Raw genomic sequence first — 25,247 nt, forward strand, 5'->3', positions numbered from 1 at the left:
CCTAATCCTCCCATACGTGCAAACATATGATATTTGTCCTTCTCTGCTTGACTTATTTCGCTCAGCATAACACCCTCAAGGTCCATCCAGGTTGCTACACGTGGCCAGATTTCATTCTTTCTCATTGCCATGGAGTATTCCATGGTATAGATAAACCACATCTTCTTGATCCATTCATCTGTGGATGGACACTTAGGCTCTTTCCATGTTTTGGCTATTGTGGAGAGTGCTGCTATGAACATTGGGGTACATGTGCTCCTATGCCTCAGCATTTCTGTATCCCTTGGGTAAATTCCTAGCAGTGCTATTGCTGAGTCCTAGGGGAGTTCTATTGTTAGTTTCCTGAGGAACCTCCACACTGTTTTCCAGAGGGGCTGCAGTAGTTTGCATTCCCACCAACAGTGTAGGAGGGTGCCCGTTTCTCCACATCCTCGTCAGCATCTAGAGTTCTCTGATTTGCTCATTTTAGCCACTCTGACTGGCGTGAGGTGGTATCTCAGTGTTTTTAACCATTATTTTAGGCAGAGATCATTTTTATATTAAAAATACACACACCCTTGGGGCATCTGGGTGGCTCAGTTGGCTGAGTGTCTGACTTTGGCTCAGGTCATTATTTCAAAGCATATGAGCTTGAGCCCGGCATCAGACTCTGTGCTGACAGCTCAGAGCCTGGAGCCTGCTTTGGATCCTTCTCTCTCTGTCCCTCCCCCACTCATGCTCTGTCTCTCAAAAATAAATTAACAATTTTTTTTAAATAAATAAAAATACATATACCCCCAAAAATGCCTTTTTAAAAGTAAAGTGATGGGCGCCTGGGTGGCTTAGTCGGTTAAGCGTCCGACTTTCGCTTAGGTCATGATCTCGCGGTTCGTGGGTTCGAGCCCTGTGTCGGGCTCTGTGCTGTCTGCCAGCTCAGGGCCTGGAGCCTATTTCAGAGTCTGTGTCTCCCTGTCTCTCTGACCCTCCCCTGCTCATGCTGTCTCTCTCTCTCTCCTAGAAATAAAAAAAAAAAAAAGTGCTGGGGTACCTGATTGGCTCAGTCGGTGGACCACTCAACTTTAGATCTCAGGGTGGTGGGTTCAAGCCCCATGATGGGTACAGAAATTACTTAAAAATAAAATCTTGGGCCACCTGGGTGGCTCAGTCAGTTAAACACCCACTCTTGATTTGGGCTCAAGTCAAGATCTCATGGTTGGGGAGTTGGAGCCCTGCACTGGGCTTCAGGTAGCCTGGACCACATGCAGTCTGCTTAGGATTCTCTCTCTCCCTCTCTTTTTGCCCCTCTCTTGCTCACCCATAGGTTCTCTCTCTCTGTCTCTCAAAATAAAATAAACTTCTTAAAAATTTAAAAAAAAATGAAAAATAAAATCTTTATAAAATAAAAACTAAATTAAAATTAGATTTAAACATTTTTAAATAAAAATTTAAAAAACAGGGTGCTTTCTGCTTCATCAGCATTATCACCTCCATAAAGTGTTAAGGCTATCTTCTGCCCAATTATCAAAAGCACCTAGAACTGATTAAAACTTCAGGACAGTAAAATCAGATTAAGATGCCAAAGTTCACTGGAACTCTAACATTACCAGCCCTGGTCTCTCTTGAGTCAGGTTTTTTTGTTAGGCTCTCGAAACCTTAAATAAACAAATCCAGCAGCCAGTGAAAACTGACACACCCAGAAACTCCCAGCGAAACGTTTACTTCATAGTTCACAACAGACTGTCCTATTCCATCTACAGGTGGCCTTGCCTGGAGCTAAAGGTCGAATGAAAACAGTCCTTAATACCTTCACACTTTATGGGGGGGGGGGGGCAGGAAAAAAAGGACAAGCAGGCTTCAAGGAGAGAGAGGTCAGGAACACAGGAACTATCACCTCAGTGGCCTATCCATACCACACCTGCTGATTTTCCTAAGGCTTTTGTTTTGGCTCCTTAACTCACTAGAGGAAAATCTCATCTTCGTTTCTTCCAATCAGACACACAGCAGGCTGGAGCTAAAGGGTCTTAGAGATGAGCCTATCTTCAGCCCTGCCCTGCCCAGCAGTTCCCACCCTTAGCCTTCTTTCCTCCACCCCCACTGGCCAGAACACACCTACCCTGGAACCTGTGTCCAGGATTCTCTCTCTCTTTTTTTTTTTTAGAAGTTTTTTTTTTAAATTTATTTCTAGGAGAGAGAGAGAGAGAGAGAGACAGCGTGAGCAGGGGAGGGTCAGAGACAGAGGGAGACACAGACTCTGAAATAGGCTCCAGGCTCTGAGCTGGCAGTCAGCACAGAGCCCGACGTGGGGCTCGAACCCACGAACCGCGAGATCATGACCCAAGCGAAAGTTGGACGCTTAACCGACTAAGCCACCCAGGCGCCCCCTGTGTCCAGGATTCTCATCTAACCTTCACGGTAAGACTTCAATCTGCTCCAGGAACCCCATGATGCTAGTTTCTGAGGATGCTTCCAACAGCATCCTAGCAGGACTTCTGAGAAATTAAGTCCTGCAGACAACTCTAAAGGCATGTTAGGTATCAGGAACACCTATTTCCGAGATACTAACACACACCTGTAGGGATAACAGTACAGTATACACAAAAAGGAAAGTGCTCCCATCTTTCTCTGCCTCACTGAAGTATTTCTTAGGTAAGCATCCACGCAGGATCAGTCACTGTGATTTGCTAGGCTGTTATTCACGTAAGAAGTTTAAACGTATGCCACCTGCTACCACTCCAAACCACCACTGCCAATCTTGAGCCAAGACAGCAAGCATCCGGAGCGTTTCCCTCCAAAATGACAAGCAGGAAAATAAAAGGGGAGGGGGAGGAAGTGTTTTGTTTTCAAACGCCAAGTCCTTTCTACACGATTCCTTTAGAAGCCATTTTGTTTCAGGGTCTAGGTACACTTCTTAAAAACGGAAATCTGACTTTCACCTTGCAGTAAAACAATTTCCACTTCTCATACCACCTTCTGAAAGTTCTGAGTAAAAACAGGAGGGTACAACTTTTGCAATATACACAGACAAAACTTCTAAGAACAGAGGTTCACAAAGCACCCAAAGTCAAGTTTAGAGACGGAAACCAGGAGGGTTAATAAAAGATCAGATATAGGCTGATTTTTTTTTAACACTTACCCATTCTTCGACATTGGGGGGTTGCTCATCATAAATATGTTCCTTGTCCCACAAAATATTTGACTTGTCATACCGGTCCATCTTACTTCGAGTTTTCACAGCAAAGAAAATTATTAAAGCAAAAGCCACAATCACCATGAATCCCAGTACAATGGCAATTGCCTAAAAATAGATTAAATATTGACAGTTAGATTTTAATTTTACTTTATCCTAATCCACTCTTGATAAATATCTAAGGCCCTACACTTACATATCTGTGGTGTGATATAAAACTGATATAAAAAAGTTACACTTTAGAAATACAAAATGTAGTCCACACCAGTTGGGCAGAGGCTAGCAACACATACGAGACTTGATTCAATACTCAGAACATCGCCCCATTTTAAATTATAGAAATCTAGTTCCAAAGCTTGAGCACCAAGTGCCTTCTTTTTACAAACAGATGAAAATGGCCAGTAAATTAACCCAATCGCTGGTATACTTCTAAAGGGCTTGAAAAATGTTATTCTCAGAAGTACCTTTAAATTTTTAATGTTTATTTTGAGAGAGAGACAGAGTGGGGCCGGGGGAGGGGCACAGAGAGAGGGAGACACAGAATCCAAAGCAGGCTCCAGGCTCTGAGCCACTGGCAGAGTTCTACGCAGGGCTCAAACTCACGAGCTGTGAGATCATGACCTAAGCCAAATTTAGTGGTTTCACCAACTGAGCCACCCAGGTGCCCTCTCAGAAGTAGCTTTAAATACCCAATCACGTTACAATCTTATTCATAACACATGCTTGGCAAATCTTTTTATACTGAATGTAAATTCCAGTCTATAGTGGATCGACCTTACCATAAATTAGGCAGACATGATGTAACCAAGCTATAAATTAGAGAAAATGGTTGAATGATTCATTTAGTCTGGCAGGTGGTTTCCATAGGGAGTCTTTTGTGTACTTGCAAGAAAGGGCTCTGTGACAAGGAATTCCTCCCACTGACAGTTCTCCCAGTGGCTGATAAGCATGTTGAGTGGGCCACTGGCCTGAAGACACTTGAAATTAGGCAAGGACCAGGCCCCTGGCCTAGATTTTGCTCATGGGTAACAAGCGGGTCTCTCTGCAGCCATCTAACAGTGGTACGCTTCTTCAGTGAATACAAGTTGGGGGCCTTCAGAGGACTAGAGAGACAGGGATGTGGTAAGGTAGGAATACCAATCCTCAGCCCTATTTACCAGAGACACATTCGAATGTCAGCAACACACATTCTGAAAACCTACATTTGCAGGGAAAACATTTCAATCTTCAAAACAATGATAGTTACTGGAGATGATCCAACCTCAAAAGAGTGACTCATTCACATAAAAGAACAAGAATTCCTGAGTCAGTATAAGGAGAAAAAAACAAAAACAAAACAGGGAAAAAAAGATTAGAAATCCATCAGGAAATAAAGATTAGCAAATTCACAGCCATCAACATGGATACAATCAAACAGAGAAAACATGGTGAGGATGTGTAGAAACTGCAATCCTCATACATTTCTGGTAAATGTAAAACAGTGCAACCTGTTGAGAAAACAGTTCCTCAAGAGATTAAACACAGAGAAACTGGAGTTGCTAGGTGGCTCAGTTGGTTAAATGTCTGACTCTTGATTTGAGCTCAGGTCATGATCTCATGGTTCGCTGAGATACAGCCCAGTGCTGGGCTTTCAAATGACAGTGTGGAGCCTGCTTGCGATTTTCTCTCTCCCTCTAAATAAATAAACATTAAAAAAAAAAAAAAAAAAAAAAAGCCCACAGAGACAACATAAGACCTAGCAATTCTACCCTTAGGTACATACTCAAGAGAAACGAAACTAAACTAAACTAAAACATGGGTTCACACAAGAACTTGTACACAAATGTTCAGAGCATTATTCTGAACAGCCAGTATGGAAACATCCCAAATGTCCATCACCTGATGCATGGATAAATAATGGTACAGCCATGCAATGGACTATTATTCAGCAATGAAAAGGAATTGACATCACATGCTATAACATGGATGAACCCTGAAAACATCCATGTGACCTGAAAGAAGCCAATCACAAGGATACCCAACTGGCTCGTTCAGGAGAGTGTAGGACTCCTGATCCCAGGATCATGAGTTCAAGCCCCAGATTGGGTGTAGAGATGGTTAAACAAATAAAACTTTAAAAATGAAAGAAGCTTGGGTGCCTGGGTGGTTCATTTGGTTAAGCCTCCGATTTGGGCCCAGGTAATAGTCACTGGGTCCATGAGTTTGAGCCCCACATCAGGGTCTCTGCTACCAGCAAAGAGCTCACCTCAGATCCTCTATTCTCCCTCTCTCCCCTTCTGTCTCTCAAAAATAAATAAACTTTAAATAAATAAGTCTTTTAAAAAAAAAAGAAGCCAATCATAAAAGACCACATATTGTGTGATTCTGTATATATGAAATATATATCCAGAATGGGCAAAAATATTCTATAGAATAGGATTAGTGGTTGCCTCGGTCTGGGAAAGGTTAGAGAAATGAGAAATTACTGGTAATTGTGTTATGGGGTTTCTTTGGGGATAGTGAAAATGTTCTAAAACTGATTATGGTGATGGACGCACAACTCTGAATATACTAAAAATTACCGAATCCAACTTTAAATGGATGAGCTATATGGTATGTTAATAATATCCTAATAATGACACCAGACCCTCTCCAGATCCTGATTTAAACAGAAGTGAGACCTTGTCATCAATACTTTTAACAAGTTTCCCAAGTGATTCTATTAAGCCTCCCGAAAGCCTCTACCCAAAGCAGGGCAGGGAGAAAACCAGCCATACCTCTTGGGGATCCACCACACAGTAGTGGTACAAATACTGATCCATGTAGAATCCACTAGTTCCAGCTGTATAAAACTGGTTGCAGATAGCATATATCTGTGAACTATATAGAGAGCCAGAAGCCTGCGCCGTTGGGTTGACTCCCATTATATAGACAATTGTGGCAATAAACATCATGATGCCAAGGATAGCACTCAGTATTATTACAGTCAAGTAATATCTTCTTGTTCTAGAAATCTCAGATCTTATAACGCTGGTAACAAAGATCACCAATGCAGCAATGAAACAAAAGGCAACCATGGCCAGGAGGAAGCCCTTGGCTGCTCTTGGATCTGTGTAGCCTCCATAGCCATAACCATAGCCATAGCCATAGCCGTAGCCAGTTCCGTAGGTACCAAAGCCACCTCCATAAGGGTAGCCTATACCGCCTCCCATTAAGCCAGTTCCATAGCCTCTATCCCAGGCAAGCGTGGAGGCGACACAGGCAAATATGGCAATGCACATCACGATCACAAGCATAGACAGAATCCGAATCACTCCTGGAGGAGAGGTCCATTTATAGAAGTGAAGAATTTCATCTTCGGGGTAGAAAGAATACGCCGGCTGAGACAGCATTGGTCGAACGTGCATGTCTCCACCATACATATCATTGCTTGGGGCATAATGATTGGGTTTGCTGAAATACATGAAAACAATTTCAAGTTAGTACTGTTTGGAGGTAAGGAGGAAGAACATACAATGTACCTGGAGTACCTGAAACTCTCCAGTGGCAAATAAAACTATTATTAGTACCACCCCACTACAATGCAACAACACTTTATGTCACCGCCCCCACTCCTGCCAAATTCAAATGTCGACATCTTAAACTCCAATGTGATGCTATTAGAAAGTGGACTAATTAGGTTATGACATGGAGCCCTCATGAATGGACACAGTGCCTTTATAAAAGAGACTCCTTCTACCTTGTGAGGGGACACAACCCCAAGGTGGCAGTCTGCAACCCAGAAGATGGACTTCACTAGAACCTGACCACAGTGGCACCTGATCTTGGACTTTCAGCTTCCAGAACTGTGAGAGATAAATGTATGTTGTTTATAAGTCACCCAGTCTGTGGTACTGTTAAAGCAGCTGGCTGCTGTTAACTGAACAGTACAAGTTTCTGTGTCAGAATCTCCTGGGGGGCTTGTGAATACAGAGACTGTTGGTCCCCAAACTCAAGGTGCTGATTCTGCAGGTACGGGGTAGGACAAGTTTCCAGATGCTGCTCATGCAGCCAGTCTGGGAAGCATGCGCTGAGCATGACTGCTCTAATCTCTACGGAGTAGAGGTTCCCAAATTTCCTGCAAATCAGAAGCACCTGTGGAATGGGTACAATCCCTAGATGAGCATTCCATACCAGTTAAACTGTAATCCCCGGGGAGGAGGGGCTAAGCAGTTTAGAACAAGGATGTCAACCCTACTGCTTGAGGGACTTGAGACCAGTGCATTCAGATAGACACCTAAAGTGGCCTAGCCAGGGTCATGTCCAATTCCTGGCAGCCTCACTCTCCTACCTGAGAAATCACCTTCATTCATTCATTCATTCATTCATTCATTCATATCACTCACGTGATAGCTATTTACGGGAGCCACCAAGCTGTTGTGTGCTAGGCACTGTGCCAGTTACTGAGGATACAACAATGAACAAGAGGGTCTCAGTTTAGACCCCTCACAGGTCAGTTATGATAAGAGTTACAAAGTAAGTCAAATATGCAATGAGGACGCATCATGGTGATGCCTAATGACATCTTTATAAAGTCACTTTGCAGGGGGGCCTGCATGGCTGAGTCAGGTGAGTGTCTGACTCTTGATATGAGCTCAGGTCATGATCCCAGGGTCATGGAATTGAGTCCCACATCGGGCTCTGCACTAATCATGGAACCTGCTTAGGATTCATTCTCTCTCTCTCTCTCTCTCTTCTCTTCTCTTTCTCTCTGCCACTCTCCCCCTCTTTCAAAACAAAACAAAAAACAAAAAAAGCTACTGTGCAAACTTCAGTAATTCAATCATAAACATCATTGGAAACAGGCAAATTTATGTGCGGACACACCGAATCTGAGAAATGTGGGTCCTGGGGGAACAAAATTTAATTGCTAAACTGACCTCATTCCCTTTTGTTTCTGCCATTATTTTCTTGGTCCACTTCTGTTATTCCAAAGCAAGATATCTTACTACTGGGTGCTGCTAACCACATGAATTCAAGGAACTTGAACTACTTGGATATTTGGGATGTCTCCATCTGGGGCTGTTATGAACAATGTAGCTCTGAATATCATGGAACTTGTGACCTCATACACAAAAGCACTTCTTTTTATTTTTTTTTAAATTGTTTAATTAATTTTTCTTCTTAAATAGTTTATTGTCAAGTTGGTTTACATATACAACCCAGTGTTCATCCCAACAAGTGCCCTCCTCCATGCCCATCACCCCCCTTTCCCTCTCCCCCACCCCCATCAGCCCTCAGTTTGTTCTCAGCATTCAAGAGTCTCTCATGGTTTGCCTCCCTCCCTTTCCCCCACTATTTTCCCCTTCTTCTCCGGCATCATCCTCTATTAATTTCCTCCTAATCCACCTATATGTGCAAATATATGGTATCTGTCTTTCTCTGCCTGACTTATTTCGCTCAGCATAACACCCTCAAGTTCCATCCATGTTGCTACACGTGGCCAGATGCCATTTTTTCCTCATTGCCATGGAGTATTCCATGGTATAGATAAACCACATCTTCTTGATCCATTCGTCCGTGGATGGACACTTAGGCTCTTTCCATGTTTTGGCTATTGTTGAGAGCGCTGCTATGAACGTTGGGGTACATGTGCCCCTATGCATCAGCACTCCTGTATCGCAGTGTTGAAGTTTTTTCCAAAATGATTATTTCAATAAAATTTTTTTTTAAATACTTATTATTTATTTCTGGGAGACAAGGAGAGAGGAAGAGTGCAAGCAGGGTAGGGGCAGAGAGAGAGGGAGACAGAATCTGAAGCAGGGTCCAGGCTCTGACCTGTCAGCACAGAGCCTGACACAGTGCTTGAACCCACAAACCGTGAAAACGTGACCTGAGCCAAAGTAGACACTTAACTGACTGAGCAACTCAGGTGCCCCTCCAAAATGACTGTATCAGTTTTTTGTTTTTTTTTTTAAATTTATTTCTAGGAGAGAGAGAGACAGCGTGAGCAGGGGAGGGTCAGAGAGAGAGGGAGTCACAGACCGAAAGAGGCTCCAGGCTCTGAGCTGGCAGTCAGCACAGAGCCCGACGCGGGGCTCGAACCCACAAACCGCGAGATCATGACCTAAGCAAAAGTCGGATGCTTAACCGACTAAGCCACCCAGGCGCCCGTGATTGTATCAGTTTTAAAAAGGATTATTCCACTTAAAATCCCATTAACATTGTAACATTCACAGAAACACTGTTTATAATAACTCCAAACAGGAAACAGTCCAAATGTCTCCCTAGAGTGGAAGAGCTAACTGTAACATATCCACAGGATGGAACGCTACAGGGCTGTGCTGTCTAATATGGCAGCCACTAGCCACATGATCCACTGAGCACTTGAAATGTAGCTAGTCCAAACTGAGATATGTTGGTAACTGTAAAATACATAATGATCAAAGTATAAAAAAACATGTAACACCAGCAAGGGAAAACTCTAATATTAACTATGTACATGGTGACAATGTTTTGTCAATGAAGGTTCATCAATTATAACACAGGTGCCACCCTGAGAGGGGATACTGAGACAGGCAATGTATGTTATAAGGGCAGGGGCATATGGGAAATCTCTGTACCTTCCTCTCCATTCTGCTGTGAATGTAAAGCTGCTCTAAAAAATATCGACTATTAACAAGGAATGTAAACTACCTCATGAGTCAGTGTTTCTATCACATGTTGAAATAACAGTTTAAGTATACTGGGCTAAGTGAATTATTATTAATATGGTTAGAAGAAACAAAAAATACATGGATTGTTCACATTTTATTTCTGCAGCATTGCTCTAAAGCAAAAAAAAGTTAAATAACAAGTAAAACTAAAATGCATTGTTTAGATGTATAAAATGGTTAAATAGAAAAGAAAAAAAAGAAAGAGAAAATCAAGTGATAATCATATGTCAGAAGAGTGATTTCCAGGGAAAGGAGAAGACACAGGATGGACTTGAAGATGCTCTACTTCGGGGAGCCTGGGTGGCTCAGTCAGTTGGGCGGCCGACTTCGGCTCAGGTCATGATCTCATGGTTCATAGGTTCCAGCCCCGCATCGGGCTCTGTGCTGACAGCTAGCTCACAGCCAGGAGCCTGTTTCAGATTCTATGTCTCTCTCTCTTTCTGACCCTCCGCTGCTCATGCTGTCTCTCTCTTTCTCAGAAATAAAAATAAAACATTTAAAAAAAAAAGATGCTCTATTTCTTTTTTTTTTTTTAATGTTTATTTTTTAGAGAAAAAGAGACCGCGAGCAGGGGAGGGGCAGAGAGAGAAGGAGACACAGAATCCGAAGCAGCTCCAGGCTCTGAGCTGTCAGCACAGAGCCCAATGTGGGGTTGAACCCACAAACTGTGAGATCATGACCTGAGCCGAAGTAGGACACTTAACCGACCGAGCCACCCAGGCGCCCCGAAGGTGATCTATTTCTTGACCTACATGATGATTATGCTTTGTGCTTATTTCACTCATCATTCCATACACATGTTCTGTGCCCTCTTCTATGTGTGTGTGGTATTTCACCAAGGTTTACAGGGCCAAAGTAACAGAACACAACCCCTACTACAGTTATCAAAGACTTGAAGCTACAAACTACTCAAAGGAAGAAATTCCTATCAAAGTTTGATAACAAATTAAAATTTTTTTCATTCTTAAATCCTCAAATGACTAGGGATGCCATGAACCCTGAACTTTGCTTCTTGGTTTTATAATGGCGGGAATCAGTCTAAGGATGTGGATGGGGTGCCTGAGTGGCTCAGTCAGTTAAGCACCTGACTCCTGATCTCAGCTCAGGTCATTATCTCACAGTTTGTAGGTTCGAGCCCCACGTCGGGCTCTGCACTGATGGTGCAGAGCCTGCTTGGGATTCTGTCTCTCCACTCTGCCCCTCCCCAGCTTGTGCTCTCTCTCTCCCTCTCTCTCTAAAAAAATAAACTTACAAAAAAAAACCCCCTAACAATGTGGAAGACATTATGCGAAGTGAAAGAACCAGCCATAGAGGATCATATATTGCATGATTACACTTGTATGAAACGTCTAACATGGAACAATCTAGAAACAGAAAGTGGATTGCTGATAGCCTAGTACTAGAGGGAAATGAGGACTACCTGCTGATCAGGAGTAATGAAAATGTTCTAAAATTGATGTGGTGATGGTTGCACAACTCTGTGAATATACTAAACCCACTAAACAGTCCATTCTAAATGGGTGAATTATTTGATGTGTGAACTGTATCTCAGAGTATTACTAGAAAACTGACAAGGAGTCAATTTTAGGGCTAGTCACTTAAACAAGGCATTAATAAAGAAGCTTCATACCATTTGTGAAAAAACAAAAAGGAATAAGTATACCCAAAATGTAAGCCTAAACCATCTAGAAGCTAACATCAGAAACAGGTGACAATAGGGGTGTCTGGGTGGCTCAGTGAGTTAAGTGTCTGACCCTTAATTTTGGCTCAAGTCATGATTCCAGGGTTGTGAGATTGAGCCCTGAGCTGGACTCTGCACTAAGTGTGGAGTCTGCTTGGGATTCTCTCTCTCCTTCTCACTCACGCTGTCTCTCTCCCTTGCCCATTTAAGCGTGCACCTGCTTTATCTTGCAAGGAAAGAAACGAAGAAAGGAAAGAAAGGAAAGAAAGGGAAGGAAAGAAGGAAGGAGGGAAAGGGAAGAGAAGGAGGGAATGGAAGGGAAGGGAAGGGAAGGGAAGGGAAGGGAAGGGAAGGAGGAGGGAGGGAGGGAGGGGAGGGGAGGGGAGGGGAGGGGAGGAAGGAAGGAAGAACAGTTGACAACAGTTGCCTCTGCAAAGAAAAACTGGCATCCTGGAAGTTAAGTGGCAGAGGGATACTAACTTTCACTTTATATCCTGTTTCAATTTAAATTTATAAACACACTTTTTTTTAATATTTATTTTTGAGAGAGAGAGAGAGAGAGACAGCGTGAGCAGGAGAAGGGCAGAGAGAAAGGGAGACAGAGAATCTAAAGCAGGCTCCAGGCTCTGAGCTGTCAGCACAGAACTCAACTCAGGATTCGAACCCACAAACCTGTGAGATCATGACTTGAGCTGAAGTCAGATGCTTAACTGACTGAGCCACCCAGCAACCCTGAACACACACTTTTAACAGCAAACACTTAACAGATGAAAATCTCAACTATACATATTTTTTTTTTTTTTACAAATAGTTTATTGTCAAATTAGTTTCTACGTAACAACTATACATATTTTTAACATGTGACAGTCTTAAAAAGAAAAAAAAAACAACTAAAGATTACTTACAATTCATCAGGTCTATAAGGAGGTGGACTTTCAAAAGGCCTCGATGACATGGCTGATGTCAAGGATCACCTGATCTTCAGGATAAGCGCTGCTAGGTAGCTTCCACGATAAGCCAATCTAAGCAATGTAAGTGGGATAATGGTGTTACTACTGACCTCAGAGTTCCCTGCCATCTGCTAAGAAAACTAATGATACCTATCTCTAGTAACTTGTCACACGGTGATTATTTCTCTTGTCCTTCTCACTGCCATCTTTATACAATGGAGTATAAAGTATATTCCTTGAGTATGGGAAATCACTGAGCATAGGAATCATTCAGTCTGGTTGTCCTTACAGCACAAAGCACCACACTCTGCATATGGCTGGCATACAAATATTAACTTTCATTGCTAAGTTGTAGTATTAAAAAATTCACAAAGTTTCTACAGCACAGGTAAAAACTGGTAATTTTCTACTGGCACAAAAACAGACACTCAGATCAGTGGAACAGAATAAAGAACCCGGAAATGGACCCACAAATATACGGCCAACTAATCTTTGACAAAGCAGGAAAGAATATCCAGTGGAAAAAAGATAGTCTCTGCAGCAAATGGTGTTGGGAAACTGGACAGTGACATGCAGAAAAATGAACCTGGACCACTTTCTTAACACCATACACAAAAATAAACTCAAAATGAATGAAAGACCTAAACATAAGACAGGAGGCCATCAAAACCCGAGAGGAGAATTCAGGCAAATCTTCGACCTCAGCCACAGCAATTTCTTACTCAACATGTCTCTGAAGGTAAGGGAAACAAAAGCAAATGTGAACCATTGGGACCTCATCAAAATAAAACGTTTCTGCACAGTAAAGGAAACAATCAGCAAAACTAAAAGACAACCGACGGAATGGGAGAAGATACCTGCAAAAGACATACCAGATAAAGGGTTAGTATCCAAAATCTATAAAGAGCTTATCAAACTCAACATCCAAAAAACAAATAATCCAGTGAGTAAATGGGCAAATGACATGAATAGACACTTCTCCAAAGAAGTCAGCCAGATGGCCAACAGACACATGAAAACATGCTCAACATCACTCATCATCCGGTATATACAAATGAAAACCACACTGAGATACCACCTCACACCCGTCAGAACGGCTAACATTAACAACTCAGGCAACAACAGATGTTGGCAAGGATGCGGACAAAGAGGAGCTCTTCTGCACTGCTGGTGGGGGTGCAAACAGGTGCAGCCGCTCTGGAAAACAGTATGGACGTTCCTCAAAAAAATTAAAAATAGAACTACCCTACGACCCAGCAATTAAACTACTAGGTAGGTTTTTATCCAAGGGATACAGGTGTGCTGTCTCAAAGGGGCACATGCACCCCAATGTTTATAGCAGCACTATCAACAATGGCTAAAGTATGGAAAGAGCCCAAATGTCCATCAATAGATGAATGGATAAAGATGATGTGGTGTACACACACACACACACACACACACACACACACACACACAATGGAGTATTACTCAACAATCCAAAAGAATGAAATCTTGCCATTTGCAACTACATGGATCGAACTAGATGGTATTATGCTATGGGGAAACTAGTCAGTCACAGAAATACAAATATCATATGACTTTACTCATAAGAGGACTTTAAGATACAAAACAGATGAACATAAGGGAAGGGAAGCAAAAATAATATAAAAACTGGGAGGGGGACAAAACATAAGAGACTCCTAAATAAAGAGAACAGAGGGTTGCTGGAGGGGTTGTGGGAGAGGAGACGGGCTAAATGGGTAAGGGACTTAAGGCATCTACTCCTGAAATCATTGTTGCACCACGTGCTAACTTGCATGTAAATTATAAAAAATAAACAAATTACAGAAAGAAAAAAATTGGTAATTTTCAAAACAGTCCCTTCAAAGAACAAGAAACAAAAAAAGAAAACTTCTTAAAACATATTTATTGTTTCATATTACTTCTGAAAGGTCATATAAAAAGAGAACGCATATGAAAGTGCATATAGAGGTGTGTCTAGCACATACTTGTCTCTGGTTTAAAAGTATGCCTTTAGGGGTGCCTGGGTGGCTCAGTCGGTTGGACGGGCAACTTCGGCTCAGGTCATGATCTCACGGTCCATGGGTTTGAACCCCATGTCGGGCTCTGTGCTGTCCGCTCAGAGCCTCGAGCCTGCTTCAGATTCTGTGATTCCCGCTCTCTCTGGCCCTCCCCCACTCAAGCTCTCTCTCTCTCTGTCTCAAAAGTAAAATAAACATTGTAAAATTTTTTTTAAAAAAACAAAAATAAATAAATAAAAGTATGCCGTTATCATTATAAATTATTACACAATTCATCTATGGGTGGCAGGATTATGGACACTTTTCCCTTTTCCAAGTCTTCAAAATTGAGCATAACATTTACAAAAAAGAGGAAAACATTAATTATGTGTTATATTACAGAGTCTTCTTCCCTAAGAGAAAAGCAGTATGATTTTGTTCTAAAATTGCTCAGAGTACAATCCCTAAACTTCTGAGAGGCAATTTCACTCAATCAACAAGTACTTATTAAGTGTCTGTCTACACTATACCATGGGAGGCTGTGGAAGTACTACCGAAGGTCACACACAAAGAAAAAAGCAAGTACAATAGGCAGTTATTTAGTTTTCAGGGTTGACTACATGAACAAGCACAAGATAGGGAAACACAGAGAAGAAAGACCAAGACCTGAAGAGGAAGAGAGGAAACTTGTTTTGGGGTGGGGGTGGCAGGGATAGAAAGGTCACTTGAGCAAGATCTACTATCTGCATATATTAAAGGGTCTAATATTTTTTTTTCCTTTCCAAAAAAGTAGGTACAAGTAAGGTATTATGTTAGTAAAGTAAATAAGTTCAAACTCTCTAAATTTTGTTCTTTAAAATCAATGGCAACTAGCTTCCACATCCTCAAGGACTCTCAAGTCCAAATTTCTCAGAAGAAAATAATGCCCAAATGTCCATTAGGTAAAACCTCAAAGATGGAAACAGACTGAATGTTAGGAACACCAACAGAATTAGCATGATTTTCCAAACACAGTGAGGGAAGACGACTTCTTTGTTTTTTCTTTAAAAAAATATTTGATTGAAGTGTTAACATACAAAAAAGTACACAAATCCTAAGGGTACTGAGACCTTTAACTAGCACCCAAATGTACATATAAATGGGCAATTCAGGCAATTAGCACATTACAGTGTTCTGGAAGACTAAAAGCCCAGATTGGCTTCCTAACGGATGTCCAGAAAAATAACAATACGAAAAACTGAACTTAAACACTACTTAATGCAGGACTCTAGATGTGAAACTGAACGTCAAATACTGACAAACTGACCTTAGAGGACTCTTAACCCTTTTACAGCCATGGCTTACTCATTCAAGACTATGCCAAAAATTCCAGGCTCCTTGGTGGTTTTTTGTTTTCTTTTGGCTTTTTTAAGTACCCTCTATGTGCAACGTATGGCATGAAGCCATGACCCCCTGCGATCAAGAGTCGCATTTTCCACTGAGCCAGCCAGGCACTCCTCCATGGTAGTTTTTGAAAACTTCTCAATTAATCCAGACCCAGGCCAAAGTTTAACTTTTGTCAGAAATCCAGACAAAAAAAAATCCCTTTCCTGGATTCAGAGTTTTGTTATCAAATCTCCGCTAATACCAGAGATTTTATTTTGTGAAAAAATAATTTTAGGAAGCCTATCAAGGACAAGTCATGGCGTATCAATTTCATTTCCTTTTCTGAGAAGGTTGCCGGCCTGGAGGATGAAGCCTGCGGACCTGCAGCACATCCCTAAGCACAGCCCGCACGCTCAGGCACGGTCCTCTGGGACTAGAAAATAAAATCTAAATAGGATGAAAGAACGGAGCATTTAGGTCCCCTCCACGGAGGCCGTTTTGGTGACCACAGACAAGGTGGGCAAGCTGACAAAATGCTGGCAAGGATAACTAACCCAAGGACTCCGAGTACATCACAGTGTCCGCAGGGCCAGAATGATGGGCTACCACAAACGGAGTGGTTTTAATAGCTCACAACTGGAGAGGACAAATTCTGCTTGTCTTCTGTGAACCTCACTACTCTCCTATGCCAAAGAGCTGGGGACAAGCCTGACTTCTAGGCTGGAATAATGAAGATAACCTATGAAGGAAGATGAGCAAAAGGATTCACAGCAAGGTAGTTATCTTGAAGGTAAGCAATTCCAGTGTTTAGGCACTTTCGGTACGTTATGCTCATTTTCGAATATTGGTGGCATGAATAAATCATTTTACAAATGTAGACTCAATTTTTATTTTATTTAAAAAATTTTTAAGTTTACTTACATATTTTGAGAAAGAGAGAGAGCACGAGTGGGGTAGGGGCAAAGAGAGAGGGAGAGAGGATCCCAAGCAGGCTCCAAAACGTCAGTGCAGAGCCCGATGTGGGGCTCAAACACAGGAACCGTGAGATCAAGACCTGAGTCCGGTTAAGTCGGACACTTAACCGACTGAGTCACCCAGGCACCCCTAGACTCAATTTCTGGAAGTGCATTTCCTTGGTGAGAATTTCAACAAAGTTAACAAGCTATCCCAAACTTTGGCAGTATTCACAGACAGTGCTTAGATCTAGGAATGATACAGTTATGAAAAAGAAACAAACGTCTGCATAACCCTGAAATCTGTACATCATGTTCCAAGCAAGTGCTTCTCCAGGAGGTGACTAACAGTGTTAAAGAACTACAAAAACCATGTCTTAAGACAGATGATTGAAAAAACAGGAAATGTTTGGCCCAGACAAATCAACATGTAGAAGGACCACTATAGCAGCCTTCAGATATCTGCACAGCTGTCTTTGTAGTCCTAGAAACCATTCTTTGAAGAAAAGATACCACAGGGTCAGATTTCATGTCAATGTTAGGAAGCCTCTCCCTTACCCTGACTCCACACACCCTTCAAAAATAACAAACAACAATGTGCTCTCAAGCCATGTGTGCAAAACTTAAGTTGTTTGATATTTTAGGGGGACTGGACTGAAGGAACTCTAACGTCCCCTTTAAGGCAGTCAGAACTATGCTTTAAGGCCACAGCCAAAAGGAAAAAAAAGGACCAAGAACCGACTGTTACAACCCAATGTCCAGCACAACAATATTAACATTATCTGTTCAATAAATGTATGTTGAGTGAAGGACAAATGAATGAAAAGGATACAGGATCCGGCCTAGGGGCTCAATGCTCACCATCAAAGAACCTGTACCATGTGAATGACAGGACATCAATCAAACAGCTGAGTAAAAGTCCAAAGCATAAGGCAAACAACAGACTCTTCCGAAATACGTAAAGCTGATTAATGTGAAAATATTTAAAACGTTCTCTCCTTGAAAATGTTTACTGGCCAAAGCTGTCTTTATAGAAACCTAAGCCAAGAGAAAGCCTGGAAATGCTATCCCCCTGATTAATTCTTTGAAGCAACTGTCAGTTAAGTAAAACATAAACTTTATCATATTTAAGGGGAACTATTTCTTTTCAATCATATGCAGCAACAGTTAATCTGCCTTAAGGAAGTTTTTAGCGGCACGTGGGTGGCTCAGTCGGTTAAGCGTCCCACTTTATCTCAGGTCATGATATCACGGTTCTTGAGTTCGAGCCCCACGTTGGGCTCTGACGGCTGGGAGCCTGGACTCTGCTTCAGATTCCGTGTCTCCCTCTCTCTCTTCCCCTCCCCAACTCATGCTCTGTCTCTCAAAAAATAAATAAATGTTGGGGCGCCTAGATGGCTCAGTTGGTTAAGCATCGACTTTGGCTCAGGTCACGATCTCACAGTTTGTGGGTTTGAGCCCTGCATCGGGATCTGTGCTGACAGCTAGCTCAGAGCCTGGAGCCTGCTTCAAATTTTGTATCTCCCTCTCTCTCTGACCCTCCCCAGCTCGTGCTGTCTCTCTCTCTCTCTCTCAGAAATAAATTTAAAAAACATTAACAATCTTTTTAATAAATAAATAAATATTTTACAAATTTTAAGAATTTTTCAAAAATTGTGCCAGGTATTAAATGATTATATCTTGGCACATAATTAGTAAATTGTCTACACTTTTAAAATTAGGCAAATTTTGAAACAGACTAGCTCTGTATCAGAAATGGAATTTTTGATAAGACCTCCAGATGATTTTTTTAAGTTTATTTATTTTGTGAGAGAGAAAAAACACAAACAAAACAAGGTTGGGAAGGGGGATCCCAAGCTGCCTCCACACTAACACAGGGCTCCATCCATGAACTGTGAGATCATGACCTGAGCCGAAATCAAGAGTTGACCACTCAACTGATTGAGCCACCCAGGTGCCTCTCTCCACGTGATTTTTCCCCCCAAAACTTGTTTTTAATGTCCATTTACTTTTAAGAGACAGACAGTGAGAGCAGAAGGGCAGAGAGAGAGAGAGAGACACAGAATCAGAAGTAGGCTGCAGGCTTCAAGCTTTCAGCACAGAGCCCGATGTGGGGCTCAAACCCATTAAGCATGAGATCATGACTTGAGCCAAAGTTGGATGTTTAATCGGCTGAGCCACCCAGGTGCCCCTGCAGATGATTTTTAAGCACACCATATATTTTGAGCATCACTGCATCGACTAGAAGCATCAATCCAAGGAGGGCCTTGATCTTGTCAGTTTCCTGTCTATAATGCCTAGATCTATACATGGCGGACACCAGCTGTCTAGCTTTCATCTCAAATGTCACCTCTTCAGAGGTGCTCTCCCTGTCATTCACTCTACCCACCAAACCCATTTTATTCTCAGAGCAAATTTTCCTCAATTACTATTTTCTTTTTATCTTTTAAACTACCACCATCTCCATCCCCCACTGGCACACCAGCCTTACAAGCCCCCAGATGTCTGTCATGACCATCACTCTTCTTCCTGATCCCTACAGTCCCTGGTACACAGTGGTGGTCAATCAACATTTGATTTATAAAACCAACAGCCCATATTAGAGTTGGGATTTCAATACAGCTGTGAATGCCCTCAAGTTCTTCACAAAGCTAACACCCACTAAATATAATCCTTTACATTCAGCCAAATCAGTTAAGTGTTTACAGTCTGAAGGAAAGGGAGAGTAATGGGTCAAACATTCAACCATGGACATCATTTGGTAGCTTGCTGAAAAACAGAATTCCAGGACCCACATCTGACCTATGAATCAGAATCTGTGTTAATAAGATTCCCAAGTAACTCATACCATATTCAAGATTAGCAAGCAGTAAGTTGCAGAACAGCTCTAAGCCTAGAAGCTAAAATAAAAACTGTAACAAAAATCCTCATGGTCTTTTTTTTTACCTCAGTACGTCCAGAAATAATAACGTGGATGAAAAAAGCTCACTAGGGATTCCAATCAAGTAAGCCTTAAAATGCAACTGAAGAAAACTTCTCTTCTGGCAGGCTCCCGGGCAGGTGAAAGACTTTCTATCAGCTAACTTGTGTGGTTAAAAGTAATCTCATATGGGGCACCCGAGTGGCTTAGTAGGTTAAGCCTCTGACTTCGACTCAGGTCATGATCTCCCTGTTTGTGAGTTCAAGCCGGTGCAGGGCTCTGTGCTGACAGCTCAGAGACTGGAGCTTCCTTCAGGTTCTGTGTCTTCCCCTCTCTCTGCCCCTCCCATGCTCATGCTCTGTCTCTTTCTGTCTCTCAATAATAAATAAAAGCGTTAAAAAAATTTTTTAAGGAGTCTCTTACAATTTTCAAAGGGCAATAATTCCAACATCTTTAAAAAAAAAAAAAAAGACGTTTATCTTCACATCAAACAAGATGTGGAAATATTCCATGAGACCACAGGGACCAGTCAAAGGTAGAGTGTTCCAGAAAAACCCCCTATCGTCCTGGTGCTGGAATATCCAGGACTGCTTCTTGTCCACTATAACCTCCCTGATTAGATGAAGCAGGTTTAAGCCACAAAATGTGTAACACGTTTTCCCTACCGGTGTTTTATCTTTAAAATGGAGTTCTAATAAGACTTACCTTTCAGAGTTGATAAACAATACAAAGCACAGAACTCTTTTTAGCACAGCACTTAGTTAGGAGGCACTGCCCATCATTTCCCTGAACAGCCTGGAAACTGCACAAATCTCACCATCCACCTCTCCATCATTTAACCAAGGAGGCACCTGGTAACTACAGAAATGCAGAACTACACAAAAGTGATGCTTGGAGGACACAGCTAATACTGTGGCTTCACCATTTACAAGGTCTGTTTTAAAATACCATAAAGAGAAAATACTCATTTGTACCGTGCCAAAGAAGCCCTGTTACACTGGGAATCGGCAGCTTGAGAAATCTACCCCCGTCTAGAATTACCCTTCAGGTACAGCAAGAATCACCAGAAGCGCCTTAATGGGAAGGTTTCACCCTTTCCAAGGATCCCAATAATACACCTGTTGTGCGGGAGGGCCACACACTAACCCGGAAGGCTGCCTCTTCCCCCCGCCCCCGGTCATTTCCCAGGTGGGAGTTTGCCCAGCCAGCCCAAGGGCCGGCCAGGGGATGCCGTGGCTTCTCGGGGTTAGTCGCTTCACCTGGGGCACAGGGGGTCGGGGCTGCTCCTCCAGCCCCAAAGAGCAGAGGCCATTTTGGCCCCTCAACCCTGCTCTCCCCGCACACTTGCTCCGACACAGGGAACATGTCGGCAGGCCGCGCGCCGGCCGGCCCTTCCCTGGAGGTCTCCAAGCCCGCGGCAAGTGCGCGTCCGTGCGCCCCGGCCGGTGCGCGCCAGCGCGCGGCCAGCAGGGACCGCCCGGAGGCAGGTCCGCCCACCTGGCGGCCGCCTCTGGGTCACGGGTGAGGATCCCCAGCGCGAGCAGCTTCCCTCGAAACACAGCCTCGCTCGAAATTAAATCCCCGCCCCCAGGCTTAAATCGACGCGCGCTCCAACAACTCCCAGTAACTGGATTCCAAAGAGCCGGCCGGACTACCCCAGGGCTCTAGGAACACTTCACGGATTAAACCGGTCACCCCCCTCCCCGCTCCGTACCCAGAGTGTGAGTGGGGCGGACTCGATGCGGTCCCTCCCCGCCGCCGGGATCCAAGTGCCCCGGTCTCCAGCCCTCAGACTCAGGACCCCGGAGGACCCCGCGCGCGCCCCACTCCCTGAGGGCCTCCCACCTCTGCGCTCGCTCAGTTCGGGAACGGCCCCTCCGCCCCCCTTTAAAGCGAGAAGGTGCCCGCGCCACCTGGACTCCGGGAGTTTGGACGCGTTTCCGCCGAAAGAGCTGATCGGCGGCTCCAAGCGGCCCTTCGCTGGGGGAGGCAGCCTCGGAATTAGCCCAGCGCTGCTCCCTCGGCGGGTCCGCGCCCCTCCGGCTCCCGCCAGTCCCAGCCTAGAGGCGAAACCGCCACCGAAACTAGCGCCGGGCGTCCTCCCCGCCGCGTCTCCCCTACCCGCCTGGAGCCACGATCCCCCCGCGGGTACTGTGGGGCCACCGTGAGCCCCCGGCGCCGCGCCCAACTCCCCCCTACTCACTGCAGCCCCGCCCGATCCACCGAGGAGCGCGCTTACCTGGCGAGCGCACCTGACGCTGTGCCGGCCGCCCGCCAGCAGCCTGGGACCTGGCTGGGAACTCTGTAGATCCTCCGCCTCCACTCCTCCTCTCCTCCTTCCCGCCCCCCGCCCCCCATCCCTGCAGTCCTGCCCCCGGGCATGCGCACCAGCGCCAGGCGGGGGGTGGAGGTCCGCCGCCGCGGGCTGGCCCGCCTCACCTGTTCCACCCAGCGCGGGCTCTAGGGAGCTGTGGCTTGCTTTCCCCGGCGTCCCGCGGCCTCCAGCAGGGGAAGGAGAAGGTCGGGGGCGGAGGGGGGGGGGTGTGTGAACCCCGGCGAGGAATTGTGTCGTGGCCGTCTCCTCCCTGGTGACCCATTCACCTGAAACTCGGATGGGAGGGGGAAGGGAACCGAGGAGAAGGAGGCGGGAGGGACCAGCCCTTCTCCGCACACTCTCGCAGCGATCCCAGTTAAAGGAACCGCGCAGCTTTGGGGACAGAGCGGAGAGGAGTGGCCCCCGCTCCCAGAAGGTGGGGGTGGTCCAGGACCGCCCTGCGGCGCGCTCGGAGCTCCTCACACAGAAGACGAGAGGCGGACGGAGATCGGGACGCGACTCTTAACTCTGAAGGGGGTCCCAGGGTGCTCAGCACTCTGACACGAAAGGCAGGTCCTTACCCAACAACTTTCTGTTCCTAAAATTTGGTTAAAATTTTGTTGGAAAGCAGCCAGAAATGGGAGATTTGCGAAAGCCACTTGTAAATTAAGGAGCTGGCTCTGGATCTCTGGAGCCAGACAAAAAGACTATTACTCAGAGTGGTTAAATGAAGGTGAAGTATGATGGATCTTGTTGGTAAATTTGCTGTAAAAATAAAGTGCATACTGTAGTATACATTAATGCCACCTCAAGATCCTTTGCCCACTCCCACCCCTAAGGGATTTAAACTATTTTAATGTTCTCTTAGCTTAAAAAAACAAAAACAAAACAAACAAACAAAAAAAACGGTATGCCTGGGTAACTCAGTCCTTAAGCTTCTTCTGACTTTGGCCCCTGTCACGATCTCACAGTTCGTAGGTTGAAGCCTGAAATAGGGCTCTGCGCCGGCAGTGGGTAGCCTGCTTGGGAATTCCTCTGCCTCTCCCCAACTTGCACCGTCTTTGTCTCTTTCAAAAATAAATTTTAAAAAGAATAAAAAATTAAAGGCCCTAGTTTTGTTTACTATGTTGATCTGGAGACTGGTTCCAAAGGAGTGTTCACTTAGGAAAATTCATAGTCTACACATAACATTGAGTATCCTTTTATGTATGAATATAGTATATCAACATATATATTTTTTTAGGTTTATTTATTTTGAGAGAGAGAAAGCATGCAAGTGAGGAAGTGGCAGAGGAAATCCCAAGCAGGGCCCACAACACCACTGCAGAGGCCAGTGCAGGGCTCAATCCCAGAAGCCTGTGAGATCATGACCTGAGTCGGACCCTTAACCAACTGAGCCAGCCAGGTGCCCCTCAATATATATATACATATTTTTTTAATTATACTCCAGAATATTGCAATATTAGTTCTTGTAATTTAACCTGCATTAAAGGCTAGAATTTAGGTTTCTTAAATTCCTGCTTCACTTTGTGTTCCAATCTGGAATGTCAGCATTACTAATGAATTTTTGTCCAATCCCACCCACCTCTCTACCTTTAATTAAGTGATTAGAGATGTGACTCTCCCATACATTAGATCTTAAGGCATAATTCAATACTTAAGGAAGTAAAAAGCATTATATAAATATAAGGTATTTGAAATGATGACAACCTTAATGGGTAATTAATGTAATTGGGGTGTGTGTGTGTGTTTGTGTGTGTTTGGAAGTTATTGCTACCATTATTTTAGCATGAGCATGTAGGTTTTGAATGATGCAGTTTAAATTGGTGGTGTTAACATTGGGGAAGTCAGGTTAATCCTCTTAATGTTCGCTGTCAGATTACTGAAATCTCCAAACATTCCATTCAGTTTATAATTAAACAAGGGAACATTTCCTAATACTCTCAGATTCATAAACACATATCTATTATTTTATAGTGTACTTTGATATGTTCAGAAGAAAAGCTAGAGGTTTCTTTTTCCACTTTTTAAAACTTGAAATAGGGGCGCCTGGGTGGCTCAGTCGGCTAAGTGGCCGACGTCAGCTCAGGTCATGATCTCACAGTTCATGGGTTCGAGCCCCACTTCAGGCTCTGTGCTGACAGCTCAGAGCCTGGAGCCTGGCTTCGGATTCTGTGTCTCCCTCTCCTTCTGACCCTCCCCCACTCACACTCTGTGTCTCTCTCTCTCTCTCTCTCTCTCTCTCAAAAATAAATAAACATAAAAAAAAACAAGAACAAAAAACTTGAAATATATTTCATATGCCATAAAATTCACCCTGAATTTTAACGTATGCATACAAGTCAGTGGTTTTTAGTATATTCTGAAGGTTATACAGCTGCCACCACTGTCTAACTCTAGAAACCTTGTATGCCTCTTAGCAGTCACTCCCCATTCCCTCTTACCTCCAGACCCTGGCAACCACTAACCTACCTTCTGTCTCTATTGATTGACCCATTCTGGACATTTTATATGAATGGATAATACAATATGTGGCTAATACAACATTCTTGGCGTATTGTTTTCAAGGGTCATTCATGTTGTGGTACCTAGTAGTACTCCATTCCTTTTTATGGCTGAATAATACTCCATTGCATGGATATACCAATTTTTGTTTAAACTTTCATCAGTTGTTAGACATTTGGGTTATTTCTATTTTTTAGCTGTTATCATAATGCTGCTATGAACACACATGTACAAGTGTTTGTGTAGGCATATGTTTTCAATTCTCTTGAATGAATTAGGTGTTTGAATATTTTATCATTTTAAGAGACTAACTTGCATAGAATGTTATTTTACTTATTCCCACACTAAACCTAACCCAAAGGCATGTGTTAGGATGGAAGGTTAGTTGCCATATTTCATTTGCTTCCCAAATTCATTCAGTCAACAGCCGTTTTCTGGGAGCCTACCAGGTGGACAATAGTGAACAAAACCTGAAAATCACTGTCTTAGTGAAGCTTACATTCTAGTTACTGCTGAACTCGTGTAGATGAAATAATCAGATTTATTAAATTGATCTACATGAAATTGGTAAGTTTTATCTACATTTTTACCTACAAAACGGCAATTTCATATGCTTCAATTTAATACTAAGCTAAATTTCTATTGGAATGTTGTATAGCATTTTTATTCCATTCAGGTTGATTTTCCAAACAATGCTAACAACACTGAAAAATCTA

General features: G+C 43.4%; 1 protein-coding gene across 1 annotated transcript in view; it reads right to left on the minus strand.

Moving 5' to 3' along the window:
- Positions 1-22,005, minus strand: part of OCLN (occludin) — a 56,951-nt gene extending 34,946 nt beyond the window's left edge. Inside the window, exons 1-4 of the mRNA XM_039256045.1 lie at positions 21,952-22,005; positions 12,427-12,543; positions 5,923-6,598; positions 3,113-3,274 (exon numbers count right to left, since the gene is read on the minus strand). Of these exons, the coding sequence (XP_039111976.1) occupies positions 3,113-3,274; positions 5,923-6,598; positions 12,427-12,476 (888 nt within the window). The 5' untranslated portion in view covers positions 12,477-12,543; positions 21,952-22,005. The remainder of the gene's footprint in view (positions 1-3,112; positions 3,275-5,922; positions 6,599-12,426; positions 12,544-21,951) is intronic.
- Between the last annotated feature and the right edge of the window lie 3,242 nt (positions 22,006-25,247).

Source organism: Hyaena hyaena, unplaced genomic scaffold, assembly GCF_003009895.1.
Source record: "Hyaena hyaena isolate Hyena2069 unplaced genomic scaffold, ASM300989v1 scaffold_558, whole genome shotgun sequence".
In the NCBI taxonomy this organism is placed as follows: Eukaryota; Metazoa; Chordata; class Mammalia; order Carnivora; family Hyaenidae; genus Hyaena; species Hyaena hyaena.